A 17,173-nucleotide genomic window follows, 5' to 3' on the forward strand; every position below is an offset into this window, starting at 1 on the left:
ATGGGTAGAAGCACTTCCGTCAATTGGCGTTTTGTTGTTGTCATGGCGGCGTTTCAAACTGTTGCCGAAGTAGGATTCAATTTGAAAAAGATAAGCATGAGCTATATTTCAATTCAGCTGGTACTTTGAGCCTCTCTCTCTCTGTACATACAGTAATTTATAATATTTACTAAAAAAGTCATTCGCATAGCTCTTGAAAAGTGGTCCCACAATGCCGAGGTAGAGACTGGGTGTTGTTTTAGGTTCACCAGTGGTTTTACTGGGATGTCGCAAACAAAGGTACGTCGATAATTTGTGAATAATGACTTGTATGTCTTCTATAGATACATCCGCATACGCTGTATATAACATAAGAGAGATAATAGAGGAGATATTACAAACATCACTCTGTGAAGATCAATGCAGTTCAACAGAATAGTAAAACCATGAGAAAGGTCAGATATTTAAATAACTACCTCTTTGTAGAATTACTTGAAGGTCTTTTGATTGATTTGGATCTAGATAATCAAACAAACAAGACGCATATGAATATAATACTTTATGAGAAAGTGATGTGAGCAGCAAGATTGTGCATCAACTTGAATTGTATCGTCACATAATGTCTGACTGATATCTTTAAAACCCACAGCTGTTGTTCAATGAAGCTATCCCTGCAAGTACTGGCCGACGGGCCACCCATGTGCGCCCACCAGCCCCCATCATTATCGAAAGGCTGCCGCCGCCGACAGAGGAGTCTGGGAAGATGGACAGCACCAGAAGCTCCATCAGCTTCACTGCCCTCTCTGAGGAGCGGCTGCACGCTGCAGTCCAGCTTGCGAAGCGTGATCTGAGGAGAAGGCGCCGTAAGTCACTCACAAAATCCCCTCCAAAACCCTCTCAGGAGCCCTCCCTTCTTTACACAAGTGACGTAGAGCTACTTCAGGTAACCATACTTGATAAATGGTATGATGTTTAAGGAATGGTTGCTGCTTAGTACAGTCATTGACCAAAGGGAGTCTTTCTCTCTCTCTCTCTGTAGGAGCTTGCAGCCACTCCAACTAAAGCAAAATTGAAGACCTCCAGTCCGAAACAGAAGGCAGGACGACCTGGAGCCAAACTGTCTGTGCACACGTTCCACAAACATCCCATTTCTCCCATACCTCACGCTGGCCAGTCACCCCCAACCAGAGACCCGGGGAAGTTGGAAAAAGGCAAAGAGGCTCCTTTAAGCCATGAGATCCACAAACTGCAAAATGAGCTGGAGGTGTATATCCAGAAAGTTGAAGAGCTAGCCAACAGAGGTGATCCAAAACAAAAAGGTGAAAAAAGGGGGTTCGCTACATCAGGCTGATGTTTAACAAATGATCATATTGTAAAGTCATAGCATAGGCAGCTGTTTTTAACAGTCAACGTGTAAGCACACCTTTTAGTTTTGTTTAACAAAACTTGAGCAATGATTGATATTGTTGACTAAAGGTATTTTTTTTCACAACAGGAGACAAAGTAGAGGAGCCTCTGGAGCCTGAAGAGCTTTACAAGCTGGAGATGCGCAGACAGAAGCAGGCAGCTCGATCAGGACGTATGATTTATGTTCTCCAACAGCAGGTTATCAAATCTCCATCCAATGTCATCGAAAATGAACCTTCACTGACTTTTGAATATGCCTTGTATCTAAACTGATCATCAATACTTTTGTCTTACAGGTAAAAGAGATTCAAGATGATATTGTAAAACTACGATGCCAGAACATATGGGACACTAAAAAGGTAGAACTTTGTCACAGACACAGATTTATTGATATGTAGAGCTGCAACAATTTCTTCCTCTGTGATTTTAAAAAGAAATAGGTGGATTTAAATTTTTAGCCCCTTATCTCCCAACAAACAAATGTTCTACATGCACACCATGTATCTATACACACCAATAAGTGGTCTGTGGACTCTCTTGTAATAGTATCTTGTTCCTAAGACCGTCATTAAACTATTAATGATAAGGCTGAAACTTATTACCATGATATTTAACTGACACAGTTTCTGTCGCATTTTTTGTTTTATTTTTTAAAAGGGTTTTATTTTGCTGAAAGACTTTTTCCTAAATTTGCACGAACTGTACTGGCAAGCAACATTAACAAGATATCTGTTTTAAAATGTCAGATGTTTCAATATCTGTTCTATTTTTCAGTCCACAGCAATCAGCAGACTGGCAGCTGCCCACCGTGGAGCACTCAGGACCCTGCAGGCTGTTATCCACCAACTCTCAGATCTATCTCATGGAAAGTTGCCCTCTTACCACAGAGAGCTGGGGCAGCTGATTCGTCAGCTCTCTTTGTGCTCAGCAAAGGTTGAGGTGGAGCAGGGTTCAGCTGTGCCTGAGACGGCCCTCGACATCCTGCAGAAACTGGAGGTGAGGAATTAGTATGCACATAAAATGCTTTGTCATGGTTTTTGTTTTAAAGTGCAAAAATTCCACATCATACAGCTTGTGAAAAATTATTGCCGAGTCATCATTTTGTGAATGTGATTTCACATCTGATCTAACATTTAAATGTCTTGCTACTCAATTCCTCGAAAGGTTTTGGATTCTGCCCTCAATAAACAAGAGATGCTCGAAAAGAAGCAGGCCCAAGCTTGTCCTCCACACAGGAAGTCTCCCCATCACAGCATGTCACCTATTAGGGCACCCAAGGGTCCAAGTACCTCATCTGTTCGAGGACCGTGCAAACCCCCGAATCCCAAAAGGGGTCTCCATGGTGAGTGTTTGATTTTTCATGGAAAAGATAACAGCACATTTAAAATCCTTTCCCTTTTTGTAATCCATCTGTGAATATGGAACTATGAACAAGCAGTATTTTAGGAGGAAAGCAAAGACCTGCACCCAACGCCCCTTAAAGCCACACAGAGAAAAAACTGTATGTTCACCTCTTGAAGAAGGACAGCTGATTTACTCTCTTGTGTATCTGGAGGTTACCTAGGGCTGCTGTAATGATGTTGTATGGACCTCCTGCTGTGCCTAAATGGTTGCACCCGGCTGAAAATTGATAAGGAGCCATGAAGACAAGTCGAAGTGATAGAAAACTGGCTCTGAAGTGCAGAACTGTGGCCCTCAGCCCCCTGCTGCTTAGTCTTATGAGAGGTTGACTCCTGCTGGCTCCTATTGCGCAGAGAGGCATCCTGTGGTAGACGAGACACAAACACCTACAATGAGCTTCAGCTCTTGCTAGTTCTCCTCTTTTGTTGCAGTACTTAGATCCCCGTGTCACTTATTAAGAGGCCAGTGGGGATCCAGCTGGTTGTCAAGAGTGCTGGTTCATTGTCTATTTGGCAATGTTGTGTTGGAGCAGCTTCTGAACAGATTTATGTGTGTAAAAGTGATTGACAGTATCAATTATTCAATTGTATTTCAATAAAAATAAGAAACTAAGATCTAAACAAAATGAAATGCTTACATGTTTTCCAGTAGGAAGGAGAAGGGCCTTGCAGAAGCCTAGAACAGCGTCTCATCAGCAGCTTATAAACAGGAGAGAGTTACTCAGGGCTGGCCTAGAGAGACTCGCACAACAGAGGGAGCTGAGAGAGCAGCCAACACAAGCTCAGACAAACATGAACTGCAGAGAAAGAGGGGACCAACACTCTGATAGGAACAAGGCTGACATTATAAACAAGGTATGAAGGAATGCTCAGATGAAGATGTTAAAACACTCTAGAAATGCTTCAGATTATCTTTGAAGCAATCTTTTTCAATGAATTTGTATTTAACAGTTTGTCAGAATCTAATAAATCGAACAATGTAAGGATTATGTTAACAGTCCAAACATGAATTTGATCCCTTCTCTGTCACAGCGTAATCAGATAAAAGAAGCAGGTTTCCAGCTGCCCACAGTCTCCTCTCAGCTGCGAGTGAACCAGCTCCCTCAAAAAGAGCACTCTGTGCCCTGGATACCTACATCCCCTCACTCTCCTCCTCCACAGCGGTGAGCCTTTTATCTCTCTCTACAGCTGATGACACATTCGATTTTTTTTGAAAAGCCTAACCTACTTTTGTACTAATGGCGTAGGGAACTTGAATCCCAAGGTAAAAGTTTTCAGCCTGTATGAATCAGCTCATTTATGCTCTTTCAATAAATGTGTTCTGAACACAAAAAACTTTAAACACCTACACGTGAATCAGTGCCAGGAGAGAAAAATCTGTGAAGTTGTTTATTTTTCAGCATGGAGGTGGATGTGAGTTGTATTCATCAACATGCTTGACTGACACTGGCTTACATTCACAGTGATCCAAAGACAATCTATAATGAATATAGATTCAGTAAAGTGGGACAGTAAAGCAGAAAAAAGAAAAACAAACACATTCCAAGTTAACTGGATGATAAAAAGCAAAGACACGGGTTGAAATGTATCAGGTCTTTTTTTAGGCTCATATGCGTAAGTGAGAAATGTCAAAGAAATTGACAAAATTGCGATATTGCAAGTTCCTTGTCTTAATTGGCTTTCTCTGATTTCACTATAACTTCTACTCAGCACCTCTAACTTTCCTCATTACACTAAAGTCTTTGTACAGTATTTTGCCTGTGTGTCATGCTCCTTTCCCCCTCCTTTCTGCTGTTATTTCAACAGATCCCCTCCAAGGAGAAGACCAGAGCCTCGCTGTCTCTTCTCTCCCTTGAAGCCGTCACTGAGCCCTCCGAAGCAGAAGGTGGCTGTTGGTTTTAGCTCGGAAACGGAAACACACGCTCAAAACGAAGCATTAAGGTGAAGGTCTAACGTGCAACCTTTAGCCAGATTCTAAACGCTTCTATCATAACATTGAAACTGTTGTGTCTTCTTATTTAATTGGTTTTGAAATCTGTCCTGCAAAATTTAAATTAGATGAGCTATTGGGAAAAGTAACATAACTCTCTGTATTCAGTGAGGTATTTTTAATCTCTGGGTCAGGCCCCACTCGCTGAGAGCCTTCGGCAACAGTTTGATTCTAATTCAAAGTTAATTCTTTCCAGTAAATTAACCCAGCTGCCTGCTTGATTGAGGCCATTTCTCTTTGAGTGATTCATAGCTTTGCCTGTTCACTGCCAATACGCACGTCATTGATTCAGTACTCCACACCAGTTTTATCAAATATTAATTACTACAGTTGTGCTTTGCAATTAATCAGAGACTAGCAGCCTGGGTGAAGAGATGAGGATTATGGGTTATTTATGTGAACTGCTTAATTGAGGTTTTCATTTTGCTTCATCTGATGATTACTGTCTTTGTACAGGAAAGCCTGGTTAGATAAGATGACCATGCAGAGACTGAGAGAGCTCAACCAGCTAAGCAAAGAGGAGGCCGACCGCATTCAGACATTAAGGTTTGGTAGAAATATCATTACAGTGTAAGCATACTTGAAGTATCTGAGGGGGGTACAAGCTTAAGATTACAAGGTCAAAGCTTACTTTTAAGAATAGTTTGAATTTCCCTCGGGATCAATAAAGTATCTATCTATCTATCTATCTATCTATCTATCTAGTTCAAGCCCGTACAATTTCTACAAAATGCTATCAAAAATACACTCCTACTACTACTGCATAGACGTCATGATAATCCAAGCTAATATGTCTCCTATATCTAGTGTAGTCAAGACCACACTAACAGAGACCAAGACATTCCCAAGAGCAGGATACTCCGAGATCGAGACGAGACCAAGACATTTAGGGATCGAGACAGAGTCAAGATTAAGACCAAGGCAGGGCGATATCGAGACAAGAACAAGACCATAACTATCAATGAAGATCATCATCTTGTGTGCAGCGGGCACTCACTGAGTCTTTAAAACTGGGAAGGTTTAAGTTATTTGTTCTTTTAGAAAGGGGCATTTTCTTTCCAATCACAGTAATGATGCCTGTCAGTGGTGGTCTTGACTGTTCTTGGTTTTAAAATCCAGAATCCGCCCAGTCTGAGACCGAGACGAGGCTGAGTAAAAATGCTTTCGATTCCGAGACGATACCTTCAAAAAGTGGTCTTGAGACCGGTCTTGAAACAAAGACCAATTTTGTTGTACTACAACACTACCTTTAGAAATAAATAAAGGATTATTTGGCCACCAGTGATGGAAAAAAAAAGTATGGATCAATCTGCCAACCCAAGGCAATATACCACACAGCGATCTTCCGTACTGCTCAAAGCACCAGGCCTCACAATTAAATAAACAGTTAAATTGTCAACTTCAACATTGGTATAATTACCTCCGAGTAATAGAACAGAAAATAATGAAGGTTGTTATTGCGGCAATATTCCCGCCAGCAAGGGGGCATATGTTCCTTTATATCCATTTACATTTTTGGAAGTAGTGATTGGATAGTAAAGCTAGCAACATAACCCATAAAGCTGTGATTACATTACAGCAATATGCAGGTTTGCCCTTCATGCTTCTTCCTCAAACACAAAGCTACAGCTGATGGAAACATTTCCTGCCGTGTATATCAGAGGACAGGATGAGGCTGCATTTACACGGTGTAGTGTAAATTCTTGTGATGAGCAGTATTTGAATATTTAATACAGGACTTGGCTTTTTAAGGATGGAAAACATTTGTCGTAAAATGAAATCAGTCTGCATATGTAGTTGTGTTTTGGGGCCTGGAGAAGGTTGCTCTAAATGAGTTTCACCCATGAAAGCCCAGGACTTTCTCAGTACACTGCTTTGATCGTGTTTTTTGGGGACTCGCTCATTTTCGTATCTGGAAGCTATTCAGCCTCACAACTTCTTCTTTGACAGCTTGCAGTGTGGGTGTGTTTTGATGTACAGGTCAGAAGTTGTCTCACCATCTCAGTGGGCTGAGCGAGCCGAGCAGCAGGCCAGAGAGAGAATTCAGCCGCTTCTGGATAAAGCTCAGGTAGGGGATCTGACACTACCGGAACTTATTTTCCCTTCCCTCTAAGTGAAACAAAGGGAAACGATCAATACTTTAAATCTGTGACATAGAGCATGTATTCATTTTCTGATTTAGCGCAGTAGAGTAAATTATGTCTCTGAGTATCTACCGGTACTTTCTTTTTTTTTTTTTAGGATACAGAGGGCGTAAATCATGTTTGCTTTTGTCTGTTTTCCTCAGAGGATCAGTGAGTCCAGTAACCGAATCAGCCCCTCGCTGAGGAATAGGCTGTCTGATCAGGCTGCAGAGCGGGTAAGCTGGATGCATTTAAAATGCGGAGGCCATTATTCAAAAAGAACTCAACTAAATGGAACAATTTTATCATCTTTTCTGTGTTGTTGTTTTTTTTTATGTGGTTCCTTTTTTCCAAAGGCAGCAGAGAGTGCGGAGCAGCTGAGCCAGGCCCTGCTGGAGGATCTGTTGGAGGACACTGCGCGGGCAGCGTGGGCGGCTCAGACAGACAGACAGTTGGAGGACGCGGCCCAGTGTAGGCTGCAGGCCCCCACCCTGGAGAGCATGCTACTTCGGATGGAGGAGATACAGGTGAGAGCAGCAGACAGGTCTGCCAATGAAAGGTCAGTCTGGAACCTGAAAGGTCACTAGTCATTGGTTTGTTATTTTACTCAGACTGCTTTGAAAGCTTTGATCCTGTGATGTTTACTGATGCAGTGTCTAGTCTTGATCATGATGATCTGTCATGGCATGTGGACAACATGTTTATGAAATATGTGTTTGTGTGTGTGTGTGTGTGTGTGTGTGTGTGTGTGTGTGTGTGTGTGTGTGTGTGTGTGTGTGTGTGTGTGTGTGTGTGTGTGTGTGTGTGTGTGTGTGTGTGTGTGTGTGTGTGTGTGTGTGTGTGTGTGTGTGTGTGTGTGTGTGTGTGTGTGTGTGTGTGTGTGTGTGTGTGTGTGTGTGTGTGTGTGTGTGTGTGTGTGTGTGTGTGTGTGTGTGTGTGTGTGTGTGTGTGTGTGTGTGTGTGTGTGTGTGTGTGTGTGTGTGTGTGTGTGTGTGTGTGTGTGTGTGTGTGTGTGTGTGTGTGTGTGTGTGTGTGTGTGTGTGTGTGCGTGTTTGTGAACAGAGAGATCAAGAGGAAGTTAGGAGACGGTTTGCTACCATCAGCTATTCAGACCCTCTTTACTGGGATGTACCAGGAGCGCCAGGTAACACAAACACACTCCTGTTCATCCTTCAACACTGCAATACAGAGATGACTTCCCAGATGTCTCCTGTAGGTGGAGACAGCGCTGCAACAGACAAGAATAGGCATACTGTATAGTTACCAGTCTTAATCATCTCTTGTCTATCTGTTTGGCCCCTGCCTCACCCCATCTCTCTTGACACACTCTTTTCTCTCTCTGTTTTTTCCCAGGACCCCAGTGTCATGCTCCGGGCTCCAGGCCAGCCTCTCCTCAGCCTATTAGGCTCACAAGGCCAGTGCTGATTCAGAGCTCTGCAGCTGATATTGTCCTAGAGAGACCGGTGGAGACTGGGTGAGTTAACTATGTAATTTGCCTTCGCCTTTGTTGACACTTAAATCATTTCTGTTACTCATCGTTTCCTGCTGGATGTCCCTCCTTGATGTTTTATGCAGTAGGACATTTTGGAGTGCTCCCAGATTATAACTTGGGTTGCAGTATGAGGTTTTGAGCTACATAATTTATTCCCAAGTTTTTCATTACTTTTGTATTTCTAGGTCAGATTTTGTACATGTTTTTTTTTACAGGAGAATAAATGTACCACAGTTAAAGACTCCCTGTAGTATATAAGAACAACATTAGCATTAACCCCAGTAAGTCAGTCGTTGTTTTAATTAGGCCCCTAGACTCGTAAAAAGTGCAGTGCTTAATGTTTATTCAAAGATGCAGTGTTTCTTTCCACATCACGTGTCGCTTGCCCCATAAACACTTTCCCACTGGGAGGCCTTACCCATCCCACAAAAGCCACTTGGTGGCTACCGTACCCAGGGCTGAGTCTATTCCTGACTCTGGCAGTGACTCCTCTGAGAGCTCCTATGCTGCCCAGGGCTTTGGCTGCAGCTGCTCTGTGCTTCAATTAACAAGGAACTTAGAAAAAGGAGGAAAGAGAGCGGAAGGACTAGAAATTGTTGACACAGTCAAGCCAGCAGGATGCTGCTTCTGATAAATTCATGCTGCACCATTAGCAAATTAAAGTCTGTCAGACTTGGAGTGCCTCAGGTTCAGTTCCCTCAATGGAAACTTTGCCCCGAGATCGACTCTGACTCATCTAATACTCTCCTTCCATCAAGTAATAGCTCTATTTCTTTTGGCAGACATAGCACAGGCGCAGGTTTAGTGTCTAGATTTTTCAGAGGAGGTGTTGTGTTTTTCTAAGACTTATTTCTTGCTTCAAAGGTGTCCAGCCTTGCAGCTCTCTAAAGAGAAGTCATTTTGAGAACTGCCAGCTCAGTTGTTGTGAAACTCCCTGAATCACTTTGGCATTAAGCAGAGACAGAGCTGCCTGCAGCACTTTATCCTCAATCTTCATTACGGTGCCTTTTTAAAAAGTACTGGCACCCTGCTGGAGCCCTTTTTCTGTTCTTGTTTTGTACACAGTGAATCACAGGAGATACTGTTAGGATTTTCTGACACCAGTTCAAAAAAGTTTGATTGCAAATTAACCTTAATGAAATGCAAACGTAGAAGACATGAAGCCCTGAACAAGTCTTAAGAATTTAATTCTCGAGTTACAAATAAAGAAAGGAAACAAGTTTATACAAGTCTGAGGGTTGTGTGTTATCATATTGCATTAAAAAAAACAGGTTTATTGAGATTAAATCAGAAAGACATTGATGGATGAATCAGCTCAGTATTTCAGCACAAGCCGGCTTTTCACAGGAAGTGATTGATATGCACTCTCTCTAAAGTTAATCTTTTGGTGGATGTTTTTAATGGGAACATTTAAGACATCTTGGTAACAGTTGGAGTAATGACTGTCAGTTTCTGTTGGAACATTGATCTGCATACTAATCATACGTACATATGAATCATCGATGGAAAGCGTGTAGCTTTTGCTGTCAGCTGACTCACACATCATCATGGCGTCAGAGAATCTCTTCTCCATTAGGCCCCACAAAGTGCCAGCTCAACTTTGTTTGTATTGATGAGCGTTGTGTCTATGAAATGCTCCTGCATCACATCTTTGTGGCTCCAAGACTGCTTGGCATGCAGTAATTGAACCTCGTTATCATTTTGAAAAATAATTACCATCGATTTGAATACATCGTCCACATTACTCGCCCCGTTTCCACACACTCAATGGGGACCAAACCAATTAATTCCCACGGCTTGGACGATTAAGTGCTTTTGTTTGGATAAATAGTCTTGATTTTCATATTTAATTCAAATTCCCACAGCCAAATTCAAAAACCTAAGGGGCGCTGTGAGATTTCTGTGCTGGCACAAATCTATATTTATGTATCAAAAGAGGAAACAATAAAGCTTCTGCCAATAAAATGAGCACTTGTTACAGAGAGTGTGATGTTCTACCAACAGAATGACTTTTTACAAATATGCTATATTTCTTCATGGTTGACTTTTTTGTGTGTGTACAACAAAGTGCATGCAGAAAGTGCTGTACACAGACAACAGCTTGTTCCCCCCCACAGCGTTTAGTCCTTTTTTAGAAGTAATAAAGTTAGACTTAGGGAGTCATTGGGTGAGCGATAGAAAGAGGAATTGTGTTGATTAGGCACATTGTTAAGTAGAGCTGTCTTTTGGGGCCAAGAAGTTGCTTTGCAAGCTGACTTGAGCGGTAGGAGAAGGAGATGAGTGGGCTGCCTGTGCTGCCGGCTAAAACGAACCAGGTGACACATTTTATAACAAACAACAGAGGAGAGGAAGTGAGGTAAAGCAGGGTTACACAGAACAACAGCCTGTATCTGCAAAGCAAAATTACTGAAAACAAAACAAAAAAGGATATTAAGGCCCGACCCATGTGAGATTTTTGGGGCCGATACTGATATTGATATTAGAGAGATAAAAAATCTGATAATGGCCGATATCTTTTTTAGATCTATCTTTGATCTGTAGAGACTGAACGATACAGATACAGATATACACATTTATTGTGTTGATCCCTAAAATGCAGTTATCAAAAAGATATGTATTGAAGACAAGATGGTCACTCAAAAGGAAAGTAACTGTGCTCATGTACGCTTGCCACTCTGGAGAGTGATAAAGCTTGTTGTAATCCATATAGCGCCCTCTGCTGGTGAAAGAGAACTACAATCAAACTCAAATGAAATACTATTCGACTGGTGAATAAATCTAGTAATATCGGCGCATATCAGAGATAAAATTAGCCGATACCGATAGTCAGTTGATATGATGATATCTGCCGAGATTATCGGCTGGCAGATTTATCAGTCGGGCTCTAAAAAATATAGTACACATGAACCACATTATACCAGCCAGGTTATTTGAGTTTGATTGTGTTGGTGTGTTGAAGTCTAACATTCTGTTTTCAGGGATCTGTGTTCTACAAAATATTCCTAACCCTAATGTCAAAGACTTATAATTTTCCTGATAATGACAAATATTAACTCCCATTTTACTCCCACTTTGATCCCACTTGTGATTCAATACGGCAGCCATTGTACTGTACTGTGCCTATGCTGGAAGTCCAGACAATCAATATTCTGGTGTAGTGATCAGCACACAGCAGAGAATGGAGAACTATTGATTCCATTAATAACATTCGGCTCTCCTTTTACTCGCTAGATCTGATTTAATGAGCATTTCCCTGTGGAGCCTTTACAAAGCAGTTGGAGTGAAAATGTTTGGACTGTGTTAAAGCCTGTCCCTGTGTTCACTCCTCTAGCATTCAGCGTGACAGAATAGAGAGAGGTTTTCATTTGTGTGGTTTGTAACAGCTGAACATGTGAAGAGCTCATCATCATATGTGTTGTCTCTGTCTTGATTGATCGATTTTGTCGGCCCAGAGAGACACAGTCTGTGCCATTAGAAGGAAAACAGTGTCATGCGCACAGTCATGTGCGACACCTACACAGAAGAAACTCACAAAGGAAGAAGACAGTGACAGCTTACGTATTATTAGACATTTCTAACTCTGCTAATCTCCAGAGCTTTCTTTGATTGTATTGTTTGCACTAACTAGGGCACTGGCAGTTTGTTTCTGGTTAAGGCAATCCAGATGTTTTTCATTCAGGTGTTGTAAGAAAGGCACAGAGCAGAGGAAGAGGGAGTTACATTTTCATAACTGTAATATGTTCAGGCAGTTCTTTTGAGTCTCTGCTGTTATGGTACCTCAGGATCTAACTGAAGAGGCCTTTGGTAAAGTATTTGTTAGAAGGTGGTCGTTGACATAACGCCAATATCTTAACACTTCCATTATCTATTTCCAAAACAGCATCCGTTATTCTTCACCCTGGCTGCCTTTGTGCTCGCCTGAGTGCTATCAGGCGGCCGCTGAGACAATGAGGTGAGAGATTTGATCTTTGGAAACATCAGCGGAGCGGCAGATAAGATTTATGTATCCATGGTGAGGAGCTCAGACACGGACCCTGACTGCGTGCCCGCTCGGCTAATTCCGGCCCTGCAGTTCCATCAGCAGGTCAAACACATCAATGAAAAGATGAAAGGCCCACTCAGCAATATTCTCAACCTTTCATGTATTGTTTTCTTATCTGCTCTTTCACTCCGCCTGCCCCCTTTTTATTTAATGGAAGCAGCATTTCAAACAAGCCAGGAGCTGTGTTGGGATATCAAAGAATCCAGCATTACTTAAATGAGATGCATCAATCTATGAGTTTACTCCAACTGGTCCATGCTCCCTCTGTTTCTTCCACCATTGATCTCACTAGGGTCTTTGTGAATCTTGCCTGAGTCACGCCGGACAATCTCTGCGCTTCTTTCCTCCCTGTCCAGCTCAGCTTTAACAGCGACTGTGTCCCTTTTGATTTACTGTATGGCCTAGTCCTTTGCCAAGTTCTCTTCTTTCCTGGCGACACATAGCCAGAGTGTTTAGAGCAAAAGAAGAAGACCACTGATTGTGATCTTCAAAGTCACTTGATGTTTATTCTGCCAGTGCTGTTCATCTGCTTGAGTCTGCGTATGTATTGTGAAGGCCAAGTTGCACAGTGGGTGGGCGAATATGATGGGAAGAGGATTTTTTTTTTTAGTGATTCAGTCGTCTCATTTGTGCTTCCCTGTCCATCACAGCCCACACAGAAAACACAGGATTCGTGACAGCCATCATATACAGTTGCTTCTTATCCTTTTGTCCTCTAATTGAGCTCTTAAAGGCAAAATAGAGAAATTAATTCTCCATTGACAATTAGTGGGAACAGCTTGGATACTTTTCCACAGAATTATCTTGCCCTTGGAGAATAATTTTGAGACAATGTCTGAATGGTGTTTGTTGATAGGCTGCTCAGAAAGCATGGGTGCTGTTCTGACTTTATGATGAAGGGAATTTTCAGGATGCTGTATTTGTTGCTTTCAACCTTGTTTGTCCTCCGATGCTCATCATCAGACAGCAAAATCGACCCATTTTGGGACTGGAAGCAGAGCTGACTGTGCTGGCACTTTGATATTGATGGCCACCCCACAGCTTGCAGCCGCCACAGTCAAAACAGAAACCAGTTCAGCTGAGGCCGGCGAGCACAATAGAGAGGCACTTTGCTTCTGTAGCCACTGCAACACTAAATATAGCACCAAGAGTGCCGCCGCAGGAGCCAGGCTGATTTGTCCGAGCAGAGAGGATTATAAAGTCAGACCACGGCAATGCCCAGCTGAGCCCCGGCTCACTCCGACACCTCTCCTAAATTCATCATCCTCGGCCGCATATCAAGAGCAACGAGGGTTTCTGGTCAATCACAGCGCTGCACTCCATGCTGGCTCCCCCATGTCAATAAACTCCTCTCCACAGACGCAGCACTCAGAGGCCCTTTACCCACTTCATACAGTGTGAGGCGTCAAGGTAATAAAAAGGTGTCGTAGAACATAAGCCTCCTCTTGTGTTTCTTCACAAACAGCATTCTCTCTGAGAGCAGCCTGGCGGAGGAGGCGTCCCAAGATGAGCAGCGGCCCACACACAGCAACGTGTTCCTCCCGGGCCCAGCGGAGCGGAGCCGAGGGACTTTTATCTCTGTGCCAGGCGGCATGCTGGGAAACATCCGGAGATACAGGGAAGACTATGAGGCCTACCTGCGTGTAGTGGCACACGAGAATGTCGGCAGCTTCAACCCCTGGGCCATCGCAGACAGGTAACAATTAAGGTTAATTAAGGTCTGCTTCACAGAATCTGTCGTAAGACAGAGATAAAAATGCTAAGATGATGCATTTCTGGTGTTTGCCTTTCTTCTTCCCACCCACTCATACATTTACATACCTAACAGAATCCTTAAGTTGCTGCAATGCAGAAGACTCCCTCTCAAACTCTAAATATACTACATCTGTTTGATACATACGTTTCAGACTCCTTTCTCTGCAAAGAGACGTGTTGGAGTGTGAACAGCTCAATAAGGTTCAGTTCAATTCAGAAAACAATGACAAATTCTGCCCCAAGCATGGCATCCCAAGTACACCAAAATGTTGGGTCTGCACTTTAGTTTGGAGGACAATTACAATATTGTGTGAGGAGAAGCCAGCCAATTATCTCAGTGGTTTGTGCAGGCAGAGAGGGAACATAGGCACGCACATATAGGCAGGTACTCCCCCTGCTTTTCTGGCACGGTGCAGAAACCTTCCTGTGTGATGAGATGCTAATGAGCAGCCTAGTGTTGCAGAGGAGTCACACCATCATAGATGATCTCACTCTGCCAAGAGACTGATTACAAAGTAGCAAAACTTTATGAAAACACAGAAAACATGCATGCATCAAGCTGTGGTAGACTCCCTTTGAAGTTCTTTAATTTGTGTATGCTGTCTGTGGTGGACAGATGAATATGGAAACGCAAGGCAAAACAGCGAACAGTAATTATTCAGTGGTTGGAGGAACTTATGCTTCATATTCACACATTAATACCAAGCTTGTGCTGCACAATTACTCGCGCATGCTAGGATTGATAATTTGGTTTTTACGGTGGGATGTCATTGTATTTGGAGCATTAATCACACAGAATATGAAGTGTCATTTGGTAGCGTTAGCGTGGCTTTTAGCACATTAGTGTTATTAAAATTCCCCAATGGTTGTTCCCAATCCGTTCCCTAATGGTTGCTTCTTCACTCTGGTTCAGAGTGTTCCAGTATTCACACAAAAAAGAACAGGCCGTTCAACAACACAAAATTTCTCATTGTTTAGTTGCACCCAATGACTCAAGGTGTTGGGGGGCTTAACAAGGGTGGTCCAAACGAGAACGCCGCGCTCACTCTTCCCCTATGCCCCTGCCTTTGTGTATGTGTGTGTTGACCTAGATAATGATCAAAACACGGAAATTTAGCTCGGTGCCGCTCCCAGCCCACCAGTCTTTTTGAGTTATTTTCATTCATTTTACGCCTTTGAAGGCGAAGCGCATATTTTAGTTTTTCATGTCAAGCTCTGAAAGTCAGACATGCTGCTGAGGATAAAATCTGCTTCAATCATAGCTTCTGCAGTTTTTGAAAATAATGTCACATGGATTTATATTTTTTTTATTCCTTAGCCAGTGCTGTGTCATTTTCTTTTAACATTGTCAGCCACTCATTTTAAAAGGTCAAGTCCCACTTCTATTTGCATAAACAATTAAAAAACAACAGGTAGGTCAGGGAACATTATACAAAGACACTGTCTTTCAGTTTTTATGAACCAGTAATTTGTTTATTCATGCTCACTTTGTCTCATTGTGTGGTTTGTCACGTGCTGGACTTTAATTCTCCAGCTCTGTTTTAAACTTGAGTCTTTCTGTTTTGTCGTGTTCTGCAGCCTGGCAGATGAGCTGCTGTCGGAGGCTCTGGCTGACGTGGCTGCAGAGTTTCAGGACGTCGTGGAGGACTACGCAGAGGCCGTCTTCACCTCAGAGTTTCTCCAGCCAGTCCAGTCACCTCCTGCTACTGCTGCGGCTCTGATTAGCCAATAGGAAGCTACAGCACAGTGGCTGAGATAGAGGTTTTTTATGAACTATATCCAAAACATATTTATTTGTTGAAAATCTGAATTTTCTGACATTCAGCAAAAAAAGGATTTGAGGATTTGAATATCAAGTTGAAAAAATTCAAATAAGGGCTATGATTATTTGCTGTTTTTGAGGCAGATATTTCATTTAGTGGGGAGCCTTTTTATTATTTTTGACATTAAGAAATTGGTCATAGATCATTGCTTTCATATCATATGGATATGACTTTATTTAATTAGGTTTACAGATACTTTGTAATAAGGATGCACCAGACAAAGATAGTTGAATTGCTCAGGGAGCGTGAGTCATGTTACCCTTTGTGGTCCATCTGTAGCTGTGATTGAATTCCACAGGGGAAAGTTAGTTTAGTTTAGATAAGCTTGGAGAGACCATTACGACATCACAGAGGATTATAAGATTACCGCCCTCCTGTTGCACTTGGTTTAAATCTCCCCGAGGATTACTTGCACTTTCTATTTTCACGTTGGAATATGGAAATACATTAATTGCATACAGTCGCAAATAAATTACATAGGCAGTCGAGAGCATCATGTGTTAAATCTATTGTGACTAATGGGTTATCCTCTTTTGCTTTCATGTCTAATAAAGGGGTCTAAACACAGCAAAAAGGCTTGTTATCCCTCACTGTTTGATGTATGAAAGGTTGATAGGTGTGAACATGTTGTAGATTGGTAAACTGGTTTATATAGTGTCGCTTCTGACCAACTGAATCCTAAATAATAATAGTGTAAAAAGTCAACTCTAAATGCAAAATTAACATGACAGACTTGGCAGGCCAAAAAAGTGCCAAGTCCCTTGAGAGTAACATGAAAGCTGTGAGGACAGAGTCGAGAGGACACATCCAGATGTTGCATTGGCCTGTGGGGACCAGCCTTTGACAGTAGACATACACAGTGACTGAATAAATTAGCTCACACTGAATCAGCTCCCCCTATTTTTTTTGCTCACAGGCTGGGTTTCTGTGTGGGTGTCAGCACACATCCTGCCTTTCACAGGCGCAAGCTCCGAGCAAATTTCTTCCTTTCTATGAAGGACAGATAGAAATCAGTCAGCATAAGGCAAGTGGGTTAGTGTTGTCATCTTTACACACACACACACACACACACACGTAAAAGAACTGAGGCTGTTCCAACATGGGTGGGTGATAGACATGAAGCTCTTAATTTCAGGGGTTGATTTCTAATTAATATGAATTG

General features: G+C 42.3%; 1 protein-coding gene across 2 annotated transcripts; it reads left to right on the forward strand.

Moving 5' to 3' along the window:
• Positions 1-23: 23 nt before the first annotated feature.
• Positions 24-16,644, forward strand: kiaa0753 (KIAA0753 ortholog). Of its 2 annotated transcripts, none has more exons than XM_061046642.1 (18): positions 24-279; positions 629-922; positions 1,019-1,298; positions 1,475-1,584; positions 1,683-1,745; positions 2,161-2,382; positions 2,551-2,728; positions 3,439-3,641; positions 3,819-3,949; positions 4,593-4,727; positions 5,233-5,322; positions 6,757-6,844; positions 7,064-7,135; positions 7,256-7,426; positions 7,962-8,043; positions 8,253-8,373; positions 13,899-14,129; positions 15,767-16,644. In XM_061046642.1, the coding sequence occupies exons 1-18, from the start codon at positions 265-267 to the stop codon at positions 15,918-15,920; spliced, it is 2,640 nt and encodes an 879-aa protein (XP_060902625.1). In that variant the 5' UTR covers positions 24-264; the 3' UTR covers positions 15,921-16,644. The 2 variants fall into 2 exon arrangements, with proteins under 2 accessions (XP_060902625.1, XP_060902624.1); XM_061046641.1 differs by having other exon boundaries at positions 3,436-3,641; positions 15,767-16,643.
• Positions 16,645-17,173: the final 529 nt, after the last annotated feature.

The sequence above is a fragment of the Labrus mixtus genome, chromosome 9 (assembly GCF_963584025.1).
Source record: "Labrus mixtus chromosome 9, fLabMix1.1, whole genome shotgun sequence".
In the NCBI taxonomy this organism is placed as follows: domain Eukaryota; kingdom Metazoa; phylum Chordata; class Actinopteri; order Labriformes; family Labridae; genus Labrus; species Labrus mixtus.

Bases quoted from the DNA above. Each gene is read 5' to 3' on its own strand.
- kiaa0753 (XM_061046641.1), top strand. The intron at 2,729-3,435 runs GTGAGTGTTTGA...CATGTTTTCCAG, and splicing joins TCCCAAAAGGGGTCTCCATG to TAGGAAGGAGAAGGGCCTTG. The intron at 5,323-6,756 runs GTTTGGTAGAAA...TTTGATGTACAG, and splicing joins GACCGCATTCAGACATTAAG to GTCAGAAGTTGTCTCACCAT.